Genomic DNA, 15,662 nt, shown 5'->3' on the forward strand with positions numbered 1-15,662 from the left:
GAGAGCTTTGCATTTGATAATGAGGATGACACATTGCCTCAAAATGTATTTTCAGACACCCTAAATCTAGGGCTGGGAAATATGGAGGAACTACAATATCAAAATAGTTCTGATGCAACACCTCGATATCGATATTGCAACAATGGTGCTTTTAACACGTATTTACACTCTGACATTTTTGATAACAATGTGTAATTTGGTTATGATTAGGTAATGGTTAAAGGTAAACAATACTGCTAGAACAGTTAAGATCAGAAGATGGCATTGCTTTACTGTAATGAAGCCAGGAAAAGACACCTATTACAAAAATGAAAAGTGAATTCAAATACTAATGTCATGTAACGATACTGTAATAATATTGCAATGTTGGCCACTAACGTGAACACATTCTTAGCACAGATCCATGCGTGACATCACTTAAACGTCAGAGGATGGTGGTTTATGAAGACTGTACGTAGCATTTTCCCAGACTGAGCAGATGGCTCTGATATAAGTCAACTTTAAGTCAATCTCTTCATTTGTGTCCAGAGCCCAATCCTCAGTTTTGTCTGCAGGAGTGGGTGGTACAAAACCGGGGGGCATTGAAATATTGCTCTCAACCCTGGAGGGGAGGCCGGCAGTTGGGGACTGTAAGTGCTCGAGTGTGTTTTTTTTATGGGAGGTGGTCTGTGTCATGCACACGGGGCGAGAGGCCTGGCATATGCTGCTGTTTTTATGGCACTACAGACCCCCCCCACGGCATCTGTTTGGGTGTGTGTGCACAGACGTGTGTGCGAGCATTACGAGGGGTGCAGGGTTGGGGGGGGGGGCGTTCCCCTTTGCCCTGCGCCTGGCTTTGTTTCGCCATTTCCAGCTTGAGGGGGTGGTATCCCTGGAAACGGATTTGAATTTCAAGCCAATTTAGGGCCGGAGAGAGACCGAGGGGTGGCAGCCAAAGGCGTTTCCAGGAATTACTCGAAGTACTGATGCTACAGTCAGGGGGGCTTCATGTTTTATAGATAATGTCCGAAACATTCAATATGATGGGAGCAGCTGGATTTCATATTCATAAAGCTGCTCACAATTTTGACGGTTTGATTGAGCAATATGGGTTTGAATAATCTCATCTTAATACAAAATAAATACAAGACACATTCAATCGTCATTTGTACTCAATTTCATTGTTTAAAAACACCTCAAAAATAATTTCCTTTTCCACTTACTGACATCAAATCAAAAACAGTTTTCAAGAAGTTTTATTCTTCAGAAGTTTGGTCCTTATAAATATGCATTATATACAAAATAATATTATAAAACATATAAAGAGCAGTGTGTCATATTTAAATTAAACTCTGGAAACAATCGTTTAAAAAAATTACATTATTGGTTCTGTATTTTTTAAATGTATTATAGGCAGGCAGTGGTGTGACAGTCGTTGTTTGAGTCTCTTTTCTTCCTCAGGTGGGTTGCATAAAAAACATTTCTATGCAGACTTTTCCTTTCTCTTGGATCTTGCTGGCACAGCACTGACTATTGCGCTCCTGTGGTTTTCTCTTCAAATCCCCATTGATTAGAAACTATTTCCCCCCCCCCCAATTTTATGTTGTAGTGCAAATGATCCAAGGACAGACAAGGGCACAAATTGAGCGTTCAAACCCCCTCTTTTTGTTAAGGCTTCTAGTGAATTTGGGCTGCATACAATCTTCACCGCTGCATGGGAAAAGTCCATTTTCACATTGATTGACAGTTGAAGATTAGTTTCAGACATTTATAACTCTCAGAGTTCGTGAGGTTGGATTGTGACAGCGGGTGAGTTCACTCGACCCTGAGTCTTGCATAGCAGGCGAAGCTGGCAGGAGTGAGTGTTTGTAAGGGGGGGGGGGGGGGGGGATTTGAAGGGGGTCAAATCTTAGGCACCTTTTCTTTTTACTGATTGGTTGGCTGTCAAAGTCATCATGATTATCACACGAGGCCGGGGTCGGAGTGATCCACCCTCGCCTCCAGGATGGCCGAGATTATAAATTAATATTTCGCCGATGCTCTTCACACCTTGAGTAGACAGTCTTTTCTTCTCAGAGGTCCTTCACTGTACATGTTTTGCATACAAACACTCGGTCGACATAACGTTTCCTCAGTTCTGAGCAGAGAGGTTTCCGCCCTCTCCAGTTCTCAAGTGTTCCAGAGCAGCAGTGGACATCTAAAACAATCTCCAGTCTCTTCTCAGCATTTGTAAACAATCCAGAATATTCTTTTTTTATTCTGCCTCGATTGTGTCTTTCTCCTTCGTTCCCTCACAGTTTATACCTTTAGATGGGGAAAAAGAGAGATTTATTTAGTAACAGAGCACCCGATAATGCTTCTCACAGCACCTTCTGAACTCTTAGAGGTCATGTGCTCTGGTGTCAACCTTATATTTTCCTTGGACATCTTATAAATTCCACGAAAAAATTGCCCCAGCAGTTAAGCATAGCACTTTTGAAACCAAGCAGAGCCAAACATGTGTAAGGAATCAGTATAAGTTCGGACTTTAGGTCATCACATGGCCAAGATAAAGAATCGCCGGTTTAATTTACAGAAACCAATAATGCACTTTAAGGCTTCCCCCCCAGCTTAGGACCAAATACCCAGAATAAACTCCTTATCCGCCGTCATAGATGTTGTTGCACTAGTGAGGGATGGTGCACACGGGACGACATGATGCATTTCAAATGGAAGATTAGCTGATTAAGATGTTTTTTGTTTTGTTTTGTTGGCTTACCTCGGTCGCTATGACGCACTCCTTCCTCTCCTCCGCTATAACGAATACCGACTGGTACATGGAGTCTCTTGAGGAACATATCGTTGATATCCTACACTCTGGCTTTTCACTGCAAACACAAATCAAAAGTCTGTGTTAACGCAAACTAGAAGCACATGGCAGAGCTATGTAGAGGCAGCAAAAAGCAATTGTCTGAAACATATATATAGACTTTGTGTAAATGACGAACAATGTGTTTACAAGTGTGAAAATAACAGTTGGAGGCTTTCTGTGGGGTTCAAACATCTGAATTGAGGCAGTGCGTGAGAGCACCCATTAACAGTCATTTAAACTCAGCAGGGCTGCAAATATACACCGCTGTATGAACACAATAAAAAGCAGACCTATGGAAATATCACACTATATTAAAACACTTAACAGTTTACTACAGAAAAAGTGTAAAAATGGTTCCTCTTACCTGTACATTCTACTCAAGGGCATTTTGTCTTCTAAACATTTCACATAAATAAGACTTTTATCCTCTTGCGACTTTTTGTCCTTGAACTCTTTCGATTTCGAGTTGTAAGAGTCCAAGTGATAGTTTTTATGGATAAAGTTCGATTTCTCCGAATCGCAGTCCACCTCCAGGCTCCTCTTCTGGTTGTTGTTCTTCAGCTGGCACTCTGGGATCAGGTTGTGTTTCTGACCGTTGGACAAGTTGTTCATGGTCTCCGTGTCGGCCCTCTCTCTCTGGGCCTGCCTGTGGATGTGTCTCAGAGCCAGGCCCACCATGCAGAGCAGCACCAGCAGCGCCACCAGTCCCACGGCCAGGGACACAGCCGCCCACTGGAAGCTGTCCTGACCCTCTTCCTCGGCCACCGGGGAGGTGACGGCGGCGAAGAACTCGCAGCGGGGTCCGGTGAACCCTGAGAGGCAGATGCAGGATGCTGGAGGCTTCCCTGGCCCGCCGCCCCCGGTGCAAAGTCCTCCGTTGAGGCAGGTTCGTAGGGAGCACTCATCCAGGATTCTCTCGCAGTTTCGCCCCCCGTAGCCCGCGGGACAGGTGCAGGTGTAGTCGTTGATGCGGTCTTGGCAGGTGCCGCTGTTGAGGCAGGGATTCCCGGCACACTCGTTGATGTTGATCTCGCAACGCTGGCCGATGAATCCCGCACGACAGCTACACATACGCGTGCCACCGTGGATCAGACACAGCCCACCTACACAAGAAGAAGAAAGGAGAGGTTACTATCAAGACAGAACATTGGTGACAAAAAACTTTCCCAAGAGGGCTTTTCAGTTCACACAACTCAAATCCACAGTGTGACCAGAGCGCCGTGTATTGTTCTCCCAACACAGAGCAATCTCATAGTTTCCAAGAAGACAGAAATCGAGCCATGCTGGATATTTGTCCCCCCTTTCATCAACAACTGTGGCGACATTTACAAGCTGCTGCTCTGAGCTGCCGAGTGTTTATACATAGGACAATAGACACTGAGTTCCCACCAATTCCTGTTGTTCAGCACTGCTTCTAGTTGCAGGACTTAGAAAAGAGGGGGGGGGGGGGAAGAGCGAGGGGAAGTTCAGAAAGGGGAGGAAGACTGTACCATTAGCGCAGGGAAGCGACGTGCACTTGTCCACTCTCTTCTCGCAGTTGAGTCCGGTGTAGCCGCGGGGACACTCGCACTTGTAGCTTCGGCCATTGTCCGTCTCCCAGCAAAAGCCACTGTGGAAACACGGGGAGTCTGCGCACGTCAGAAGGCTGTGCTCACAGTGGGACCCCTCGAAACCTTGGGGACACGTGCACATGTAGCCACTTTCTAAATTCTGTGGAAAGTGAGAAAAGAAAGGAAAAGTTAAGCAGGCAAAAATAATAATAATAATAATAATAGTAAGGGTTAATATATCACAATATAATGTATCTGTTTCCCACTCACCGTGCACATCGCTCCGTTCCTGCAGGGGTTGCTGTCACACTCCTGCATCTCCAACTCACAGTTGACCCCTGTGAAACCTGGCAGGCAGGTACACGTATAGCTGCCCTGTCCCGTGTTCATACAGGTAGCGCCATTCACACATGGACGGTGATGGGTGCAGAAGTTCAGGTCTGGGGGGGGAGAAGAGTGTTTGTTTACAAGGAATCAAGAAACGAAAAACAATTTACAAAGCCATGAATGCACAAACCTAATTTACTAATGCTTTTATTCAAATGAAAACAGTGTAATATGATAACATCAGCAGCAGTGGTCCATGTGTGTACCTTGGTCACATAATAGGCCTCCCCAGCCCTCCTGACAGTTGCACTGCCATGGCAGCTGGCAGGTGCCGTGCTTACAGGCCGGGTACTTCTTACACTCGTCACAGAACGTGCCCTGCCAGCCTTCTCTGCATCTGCAAAATGACAAAAAAAGGTATTTGATTAATCACGTATTCCTCATATTGTAGATTCTATAATTGCAATGAATATAGTATCTAAAACTGGCCATTTTGATTCTAGTTAAACATGCATGATGCTTAACAGCGCTGTCACGGATTAGCTGGAGATAGCATTAAGACATCAGCAGTCAATCCACCAACCAGACATTAATGGCTGCACCACAGTTGGTTACAGTCATTACATGCTGATGATATACACCCATTGCCACTTATAATACCACTTTTTTCCAAAGTCTTTTTAGAAATGAGTCAAATCATGCATTAGCATTAATAGTTTTTTCCCAACCTCATTACATCACAACACATTTGTTATTGCAACAATGTGAATGCAGAAACTACAGGACAAACAGTCATGTATATGCAGTGTATTAAGAATAAAGAACAATATTATAATAGCACAAAGGTAAAATATTGCTTTCAAGAATTCTGGCAGAAAGCCAGAAGTCTATTTATTTTCTTGTTTCCCATGAATATCCGTTTCTCAGCACAGTTTGCAGTGAACCATGAGATTATGGGACTTAAGATGTACTTTTAAGGGTTTTTGCTGAGCGAGCATGGGTGCAGCTTTACATTGTTGGGTATCCGAAGGGTTTAACCTACATTTGATGATGGATTTATGTCTACAAAGAGGGCAGAATAGGATTCAGGGGGAATTTCTCACAGCCAGTGTGAGTCGATGTGTGAATTATCCTAAACTGGTGAGTGAGACATGGTAGTGAAAAGAAAGGAACATGGGAAGCAGAGAAACCAGTCAGTGACGCAGAGAGAACATGAGGGAAAATACTTTCTAGATTTTCTTGATTTAGTGAGCTTCAACATCTTTTTATAAATACATGACAGAAAAGCCCAAGAGATGACACTCTGACATAATTGCAGGAAACAGAGTTGCTGATACATGACAATGCACCTTATAATAATAGATTTTTTGAGAAACTCAACCAAAGTGGATGTAATTTGCACTATTCCCATATGTGTTCCTTCCTACACAACAGCCAACACCTATTTCAACACTTCATAATTATTCATACTTACACACACTCGCCAGGTTTGGAGCAATTTCCATTCCTCTCGCTGCAGCCCTCCAGACAGATAGCTAAAGCAGAAGAAAAAATACAAATATACAGTTATATATAAAACGTACATGCTCTTTTCTCTTATACTCCCAGCATAACTGTTCCAGGTGATGCAACATAATATTAATTTCCCACCCCTCAAAAACACCAGTAAGGAGCACTATAGGCAGCATATTGGCCTTGTCATAAGAATACTATGGATGTAAACCAACACTGTATGAGCCTCACACTCCTTAACAACCAAGGCCCTTTTCCTGAAATAGCCTGAAACTGTGACCTTACATGAAGTACGTGAGGCTTCATTGTATCTTAACTTTCCTTGGAGTCCTTATTTTTGATCTAAACCTGTCCGCCACACCCCCAGCTACTATGGGTAGAGGGTTTGTTTGTCCTGTTTTAAGTGTACTGGTCTGGCCTGACACTGATTCGCGGGACAACATAGCAGGCGACTGACGGTAAGCGGCCGGTTTAGTCCGGAGAACAGATGCTTGCTCTCAATAGCAGACAGCTGTCACTATTGTTGTTTGTGGTCTGCCAGAACCATATTTGCAGCTGCCACTACCGCGCGCCCAACAATGGAAGGGACTAAACATCGATGGCGCGTGGCGGATAATAATGCCGCGATTAACCTTGGCGCGTGCGGTCGCTCGAGCTCCTACTATTACTGCCCGCGCACCCCTCTCCGTCTGCGGATTATGTTACCGGGCACGCGCTGTACAGTAGCCTACTTCATGAACAGATGTGATTTTTAAAAAAAACACAAACTCTCTGTATTATTTGAAGAGGACGTCTTTTTAGACACAACCATAGACGGACACAACCTGTAAAGAAACGTCAGGTAAATGCACACCTGTGCATTTTTTGAATAGTGTCAATAAGGAAGTAAGCAAGGAAGTGACCCTTCACAGCTGTGCTCATTAGCCTTTTGTTTCCGGTTTAATTAGGAATATTTGGACCACTACTGCGTGCATATGCTTGTTTAAACTGTACAATGTGCTTTACTGTGCTTAAAAACGGCGTTTTGTCAACCTCCTAAAGGCCTAGTAATGCCCAGGCTTGTTTAAATTGATGTATGGGAGTGTGAGTTAGAGGGGAAATTATAGCTTCTGAAAGATGCCCAATCCATCTTTCTCATGTATATTTTCTGTAGTCACCGACGATTGATGTGTCTGTAATTGCAACACGTGAGCCCATCTGGTTAAAATTTGGCGCCACAGTCAAAATAGCACATGCCAATTTCTCTTTCACCACTGAATGACATGGATGACAGATCCACTGTCACCCATGTGGCCACACATCCAGCACATGGTAACTATTACTCTCACAGTGCCTCCTTCCATCCACTCTTTGATTAATTTGTTTTGATGAAAAGGGCCCTTGGTATTGTGGAGCCAAATGGCATCAGGCCTTCTCATAGACTCATTCAGAGCTGTCCAAAACATGGGAGTGTTGCTCTATGATTTGGCCAAGTGGGTTAGCACAAGTACAATGTGCCTGTTGTCATGCAAAGCCGCCTTTCCCTCAGCCCATATTCAATGAGTATTCACAAACCCACAGCCAATTACATATCAGAATTATATAACTGTAAATTATATAAGGCGTACTACACCAAAATTGTCCCATATATCATTACGTCATGTCTTGTTATAGCACTCAGCGTCTTGTGGCCTTAATGATGATGACCTTTGGGTTATCTTACAGCTTAATAACTACTGATATCTGTATCTGGTGCACGCTCACATCTTTTCTCTCTCCAGGGCCAAAGCCATGACGATGAAGGGCAAAGGTCAAACACAATCAGGAATTCTTGCTGAAAACAAGTCTTTTAAGGTAAGGACTGTCTACCAAATCCTACAAAGAGTTCTCATCAAACCACAGGTTGAAACAGATTTCACTTTAAGTCATTTGCAAACATCTGGAAGACCTTCTGGTGTTCAGTAAAATACACAGAAACGGGCTCCGAGCAACACTGAACAACAAAACTCTGGTGTCAACTAACATAAAATAGAGCAAGCCCAGACTGCAGATATACAGTAATTCTCATGTTGTAGATTGCTTACGTTCTTCGCAGTATTTCCCCTTCCAGCCAGGCAGACAGGATAACTGCCCGTCGCGGTTGCAGGTGTAGTGGCCAAATCGGTCGTCCCTGGGCGAGCATTTTTTGGAACAACTTTCTCCATAGTAACTTTCGCTGCAGATGAATCGGTAGGAATATCTTAGCTCGGTCTGCTTTTCAGTCTGCGTGTTTTGAGACCAATCAGTTCCTACTCCCATTTGTCTTTGGATGGCAATAAAGCTTATCAAGAATTCAGGGTTGTTGGTATCTGAAGAGGGGGGAAAATAGAAGAAAGTCAGGATACATGTAGGGTGGTATAATAACCTGTTTAATTCTTGGAAGGATCGTGGTTTTATGTCAAGAGATGCCTCATAGCTTCTGGGTTCAAATGTCATCCGCTTTCGCTTTTATAATCTGCCCAGTACCAAGCTGCATCCATTATCAAATCCCCTACAGCCTAGATGAAAGATAAACTCAAGTTGAAATTTCCTCTTTCTTTCTTTCCATCAGCAAAAACATTCCCAGGCTCAGTCCCCTCTTCCAAAGGGCGGAACAGAGTAAGGTGTAAAATACAGGAAGATGTAGTCAGGGGCTTTTGGCAGGCACTGCATATTCTCACCAAAGCCCACAGCTCTTTCCCACGACCAAAATAAACCAGAGGAAGTTCAATTGTATTGGGTATAAGAATGAAAAAGGTGTTCTGAAGTTCATAACAAAGGAGTGAATAGGCATGAAAATGTGTGAAATTATGAACAATTAACGGGAGGGAAATGCTGAGTGACTGAGATGTATTTAATATTTGTGAATGTATTTGATGAAAAATGGTAAAGTATACAGGGACTCATATGTTAAATGTACTGACAGAGCTCCCTCCTGTGGTTAAAAAAAACGTTGCACTTACCTACAGGTAGATTTCCATAAGGTGAATGCCAGGCTTCAATTATTAATGAAAAGGACCCCTAAGGAGAAAACACATGCAGATGATTAATATCCATTCTAGATTCTTTATGACTTTTTCCAATCAAAAATATCAAAAAATGTCAAAAGAAAAGCTTTACTTTTTATATTCTGTTTCACAGACTGTTGATTGTTGAACATATATTACACTAAATGTGCTTCAATGATGATTGGATGGCATTTTGGATTTTGAAATAAACAATTGGCAGTCAAATCTGTTTGTCAACAGTGTTACCTAATAAATGGATTATGATCTGACCAATAACTGGTGCGCTCCCAAAATGCAAGGCAGCTCCCTGAAACAACATAAAGGCGCTCGCTGTAATAACAACTAATACATTGCTTCTGCAGGCTCTTACCGGCCATCCAAAGGTGAACGGTATCCGAATCGGTTTAGGTAAAGTGCCACTGTCCTTGGCGCTGAAAGAGTTTGTCCCCAGCACCGCTGTCATTGTACTTCCAAAGATGCAGTCACCTGGCGAGACCACAGCCTGATAGTTCTTCAAGCAAATTCTGAAATAAGTCCTGCAGTTGGGTTTGCATGCATTCCCGTTTGCCAGCAAACCTTTGTGGTTTTTAAATTCGTGCAGTTCGAGCTCAAAAACACCGGATCCAAATACCTAAAAGAGAAGGGGAATATGATTTAAGGAAAAAGGTTGGTGCGATTACATATTGCTTATTTTTGGAAAAATAAATGAAAAAAGTGGCTCTCCATGTGTTAACGCCGAGGAGATGTGGAGATGTGTTATCATCCTTCATACCTGTGATATCAACGTGGTGCTGAATGCGATGGTAAAGGTGAACCAGGCTGCCATCCTTCTCGCTTCTCCAGGGCAGCCGTGTCACCAGCCAATAAAGCAGCAACACCTTCCTATTCCAAAGTATTTACACCAAGGTAAACAGATGGAAAAATTCAAATCTAAAACACGTATAAATCCTTCTTCACTCCCAGGGAGTTCTCCCGTAGCTCCTTGTTGGCGTGCGTCAAAAGCGTCCAGAGAAAGCGTTTCCAAGTTATCCAAAGGTGAGGGAAGAGCAAATATCCACACAGCCGTGCTTCTTTCTGTCAGCAGACGTCCCCTCCTTGCGTGGTACTGTACTCCACAATGGTCCCTCCGCTGTGCGCTTGTTTTGGTGCTGAACTTGGGTGCGTCAGTGCGCCACGGATGTTCACCACTCGTCTTATTACTCGTGAATGAAGGGTAGTGTGTCCCCTCCTCGATATATAGACTTGTACTGCGCTGCTCATTACATAAACTGTCAATCACTCCACAAGCCACCGCCCACTCCACATATTCAACCCCCTTCCCTTCCAACAACAATTATCCAGATTTAATACCCACTGGCACTGCGCTGACTGACCACCATGATACTGGGCGGTTATTAACAAGCCCCTAACATCTGTTGACGTATTTTTAGCGCACAATGCGCCAGGATTCACATTTGTACATCACGGACAGTGGGTGAGGACAATGAAGGGGAGCCGAAATTTCGAGAATAGAAATCAGGAATTCAATTACTGTCTTCCTCCTTGCACCCTTTTGCCATTGGTTTCACTCAATTGCACACCTAATTGGCCCTCACACTGCAGCATGCCCACTATTTCCTCTCAGACCCTTCACTCTATGGGGTCATAGTGACTCTTCCCCGGGCTTTATCACTATTATACTAGAAATGTTTATGCTGGAAACACTTTCTTCTTCTATTCTTTTTTGTGACATTTAGAAGCAAAACAGACCCTATGCCTTAACCAATTACACTGTGCTGGCCTAATATACTCATATATATTATATTTGTTTATTAAAGAAACCTACAATATGTGTCGTTTTACACAAATGAATTAACTCCAATACAATTATACACGTTTCCTTTTACGCACGGCAAAGTGTGTTTTATCTTGTTGGCGGCGCGTGCTCCTTCATGCCCACCCATGCGTTTTACAGTTTAGAGGCAGCGTGCCTCCTATTGTTGCGACGCGTGTCCCTCTTTCGCCCTCATGCGGGTGTAATGTGCGGGACGGGAGACATAACGATTCAGCTGTATGCAAATGAGCTCTCTCTCTCTCTCTCTCTCTCTCTCTCTCTCTCTCTCTCTCATCTCTCTCTCTCTCTCTCTCTCTCTCTCTCTCTCTCTCTCTCTCTCCTTCTCTCTCTCTCTCTCTCTCTCTCCTCTCTCTCTCTTCTCTCTCTCTCTCTCTCTCCTCTCTCTTCTCTCTCTGCTCTTCTCTCTCTCTCTCTCTCTCTCTCTCTCTCACACACACACACACACAAAATCACCTAGATCTGTAAAATCGGTTTATTATCCCCCTTGGCCTTTTACAGCTAATAGCAATGACATGGGGTGTGTGCAGCGAGGTTGCCCGGATTGAAATTAAATAATTAATTTGGTGGCCCAAAATTGACACTGGTGATGCAACCAACTAATAACCCAACAATGTATCCCTTCATGAATCAGTTGGCCACCATGGAGTTAACTTTACACCCTCTTAAAAATGATATTAATGCTTATAAAATACACCCAATTATTCATTAAAGTCATGTTGATTATTCTGGATGAGCCCAAAAGAAAGTAGTCCCTATAGAAATAGAAATGTAACAAATTAGATGACATACATGCGGTGGTTAGGGGTTTAAATTGCATGAATATTTACTTGTTTTTTTCCCTTTATACATGGGCTGTTTTTGATCGTCTGATTGGATGTATTTGTTATCCGATCGCCCGTGTCTCTCTCATTTACCATCTGGTGGGAGACTGGCAGCACCGTTTTCTGTCGTCTGTTCGCGGAGGGGACCGGCCAATTTCCTCCAACCTGTTCATCTAAATTATCTTTGGCATCAGTTGTGCGTTTGTGAAAAAAGACACTAAGTAATCCTGTGATAACATGCAGAAGGATGTGTTATTTCCCATGTTGTGGAAAGTGGGAATATCATGAGGCAACACGTTTTGTCCACAATTATGCCACATGAAGAGGATACAGTATAGGCTTCTATGGAATATGATAATAAGGTCAAGTATTAAATACCAAAACATTGAATATGACTGTGATTCTTTTATGAAGCGTTATGAACAGCCTCGTCAACATCTCATATTGTATGTTATTATACCTTAAAAGTTGTACACAAATACATGAAAACACTTTATTCAGAAATGAACACCAATCTTTAATTTTGCCCAATTGCTAATGTGTCATAAAATATTTAGTGGTTTGAATTTGACACATTTGCTAGTTGTGAATTTGAATCTGTTAAATTAAAAGGAAAAACATCACATCTTCACAGACATGCAGAATATATCGCTTACCTCCTTATAAAATATGGGAGTAAATACTACAAGGCTTGGTAAGTTGATGTTAAAATCATTTAAAAAATAGTTATCATGCTTTTCTTGAGTGATTTTCCCTTTGAACTCTTCTTGACCCTGAAGGTTTGCATTTCATCTGTTGTTTTCTTATGGTAGCTGTGCTCTGCCGAGAGTGAAAATGGAAAGCATCTATATTTATTCAGTGTTTATACGAGGCCTCGCATAGTGGATTGGTTGAATGCTTGTCATATTGACACACCTGTTGTGTCTCCAGTGGGTCCGCAGAGACACAATGGTGACCGCTTGTCATGCAGCTTCTCTCTGTGTCTATATGCACTCAGCTGCTAATTCTGTTACTTGTTGACATTACAATTCTTGTGATTCTTTGTGATTTAATGAAATGAGACCTCCGACTGAATACAGAATCTTTGTGTTGATACTCTTCATAGAATAAACTAAACTCACTGGCACAGTATTTCTGTGTGCTAAACAGCAACATTACTCATCTAGACTTAACTTGTTTGTTTTTAACTGATTTGCGATTGCCTTCATTTTTGCATCGCCTGCCAATAATGTTTTCTAATGGTGATATTACCTACCTTATCTTCTTTTATAGCCATATGTCTCCAGTCCAGCTACCCACTAAAGAGCCATAAAAAAGGTGACAATTGCCATTTATAGTAGGTTTGACAGGTGAGCACAGCTGATAACACACAACTCTCTGCACTACGACGACTCTGGGATGATATGTGAGCCGTATGTTCTTTTCCACACCTTTTAAAGAAAACCATACACACTAGCTATATACTTTGTCATAATACTGTCAATGTCAGATGGGCTCAGCTTTTATTATTATACTGAGCAGCACACATACTGATTTACCTTAATGGCCCTGTTCATTATAAGAGAACTGTGTGTAAAATAGTTTATGGTGAAGTACTTTATAATCCTTTGAATGAAAAATGAAAAACAAAAGCAAGAAAACTTTTATCACAGTTTATAAACATTACAAAAGCTCAGCATAAATTGGGGGTGGCATTTTTACTCCACTATTAATATATATATAAAAAAGACTATTAAGTATTAGAGGTGAACTGTGCTTTTAGTGCGGATGAGCTTATCTCTTTGTTTGATTCGACATGCACACTAATACTGGATTCCGTTGCTCCTTTTACGCTTAGACGCAACAAAGTTCTCTCAGAGCCGTGGCTCAATGATTGTACTTGCGCTTTTAGACGCGCTTGTAGGCGTGCAGAGAGAAAATGGAAAAAGGATAAACTTCATGTCTCCTTAGAAATTCTTCGTGCTTGCCTTTCCGATTATCAGACGGCAGTCAAAGCAGCCAAAACAGAGTATATTTCTCTGTTAATCTCCAAAAATAGCCATAAACCTCAAGTTCTTTTTAATGTCCTCAATTTGATCATTAATCCTTGTGATGCTTCTCCAATTGTGCCATCAACTACTCTCTGCGATACATTTCTTACATTTTTTATCGAAAATGTATCTGCTCTTAGGCTAGCCTATACTAGTGCTACCCCAGATCCTGCTCCCTTCCTGTGCCCTGCTGTCCTCGACCATTTTGAGCCTGTATCCCTCTCTTCTCTCTCGGAAGTAGTCAAGCACCTGCGGCCGACAAACTGCACCTTAGACAGCATTCCCTCTCGCTTCCTTAGAGATGTTTTTGAATCAGTTGGAGCAAGTGTTTTATTGCTTGTAAACACTTCTCTTAGCTCAGGATGTGTCCCAGCTGCCTTCAAACATGCCGTGGTTAAGCCACTACTTAAAAAGAAAAATCTCGATCCCTCCATTCTCGCAAATGTCAGGCCCATCTCCCAGCTACCCTTTTTATCTAAAGCCCTGGAGCGAGTAATCTACGCCCAGTTGCAGCCATTTTTAACCACGCATGGCATCCATGAAAAATTTCAGTCTGGCTTTAAACCTATGCATAGTACTGAAACAGCCCTCTTAAGAGTTTTTAATGATCTGCTCTTAGCCGCCGATTCAGGCAGCCCAGTTGTCTTGGTGCTGTTCGATTTAACTGCTGCCTTTGACACTGTGGATCATAGTATCCTGTTGTCACGGCTTGAACAGTCCGCAGGCATTACAGGTTCTGCTCTTGCATGGTTCAGGTCTTATTTGACGGACCGTAGCTTCTCAGTGCAGTTAGGTGTCTTCTCCTCTGCCAAAGCCCCTCTTACCTGTGGGGTTCCCCAAGGCTCGATTCTGGGCCCCATCCTTTTTCTATTGTACATACTGCCCCTAGGTTAAATTCTTACAAAACATAATATCCCCTTCCATTGTTACGCTGATGATGTACAGATTTATCTGCCTCTCAATCAAAATGCCAACTCATTACAGCAGTTGAAGGACTGCTTAACAGATATTAAATCCTGGCTGAGCCAAAACTTCCTCACCCTTAATGAGAGTAAGACCGAGGTCATCTTTTTTGGACCCCAACCAACAGTCTCCCCGGTTGATATTCTGGGCTCCCTCAATAAAAAAATAAAAATATCTTCCCCTCTGTTATGAACCTTGGAGTGACCTTCAACAGTGCTTTTAAATTTGATAAGCAGGTTAGCACTGTAGTCAAGACCTGCTTTTTCTAAATATGACTATTGGCTAAGACCAAGTCGTTTTTATCTTTTAAAGACCTACTGTAGAAAGGGTTATTAACGCTTTTGTTACCTCGAGACTGGATTACTGCAATGCTTTGTATGTGGGTATGGACCAGGCCTCAATTAGACGCCTCCAGCTAGTTCAGAATTCAGCTGCACGTCTTCTAACTGGCCATAAAAAGCGCGACCATATCACCCCAATTCTGGCTTCATTGCACTGGCTTCCAGTTCGGTTCAGAATAGATTTTAAACTCCTTTTATTTGTTTTTAAAGCCCTAAATGGGCTGGCTCCTGCCAATATAGCCGAACTCCTCCATCGCTACACCCCAGGCAGAGCCTTAAGGTCGGCTGATCAGCTGTTGTTGATAGTGCCTAAGACCAGGCTTAAAACCCGAGGGCATCGAGCTTTCGCAGCGGCTGGCCCTAGGCTCTGGAATACTTTGCCCCTCCATGTGAGGTCGGCCCAGACCCTGGGGGTTTTTAAATCAACACTTAAAACTCACTTTTTCTCT

The 15,662-nt window shown here is 42.8% G+C and overlaps 1 protein-coding gene across 1 annotated transcript; it reads right to left on the minus strand.

Moving 5' to 3' along the window:
- Positions 1-1,156: 1,156 nt before the first annotated feature.
- Positions 1,157-10,414, minus strand: dll4 (delta-like 4 (Drosophila)). Its single transcript, XM_034228658.1, has 11 exons — positions 9,997-10,414; positions 9,595-9,855; positions 9,180-9,237; positions 8,283-8,546; positions 6,182-6,242; positions 4,974-5,104; positions 4,651-4,820; positions 4,321-4,540; positions 3,195-3,933; positions 2,738-2,846; positions 1,157-2,283 (listed from the first exon to the last, which is right to left on the minus strand). The coding sequence occupies exons 1-11, from the start codon at positions 10,048-10,050 to the stop codon at positions 2,278-2,280; spliced, it is 2,073 nt and encodes a 690-aa protein (XP_034084549.1). The 5' UTR covers positions 10,051-10,414; the 3' UTR covers positions 1,157-2,277.
- Between the last annotated feature and the right edge of the window lie 5,248 nt (positions 10,415-15,662).

The sequence above is a fragment of the Gymnodraco acuticeps genome, unplaced genomic scaffold (assembly GCF_902827175.1).
Source record: "Gymnodraco acuticeps unplaced genomic scaffold, fGymAcu1.1, whole genome shotgun sequence".
NCBI lineage: Eukaryota > Metazoa > Chordata > Actinopteri > Perciformes > Bathydraconidae > Gymnodraco > Gymnodraco acuticeps.

Coding starts and splice junctions, on each gene's coding strand:
- dll4 (XM_034228658.1), bottom strand. CDS start 10,050: ATGGCAGCCTGGTTCACCTTTACCATCGCATTCAGCACCACGTTGATA. Junction 5,105..6,181: donor TCCAAACCTGGCGAGTGTGT/GTAAGTATGAAT, acceptor GTCATTTTGCAG/ATGCAGAGAAGGCTGGCAGG. Junction 3,934..4,320: donor GTCGCTTCCCTGCGCTAATG/GTACAGTCTTCC, acceptor CTTCTTGTGTAG/GTGGGCTGTGTCTGATCCAC.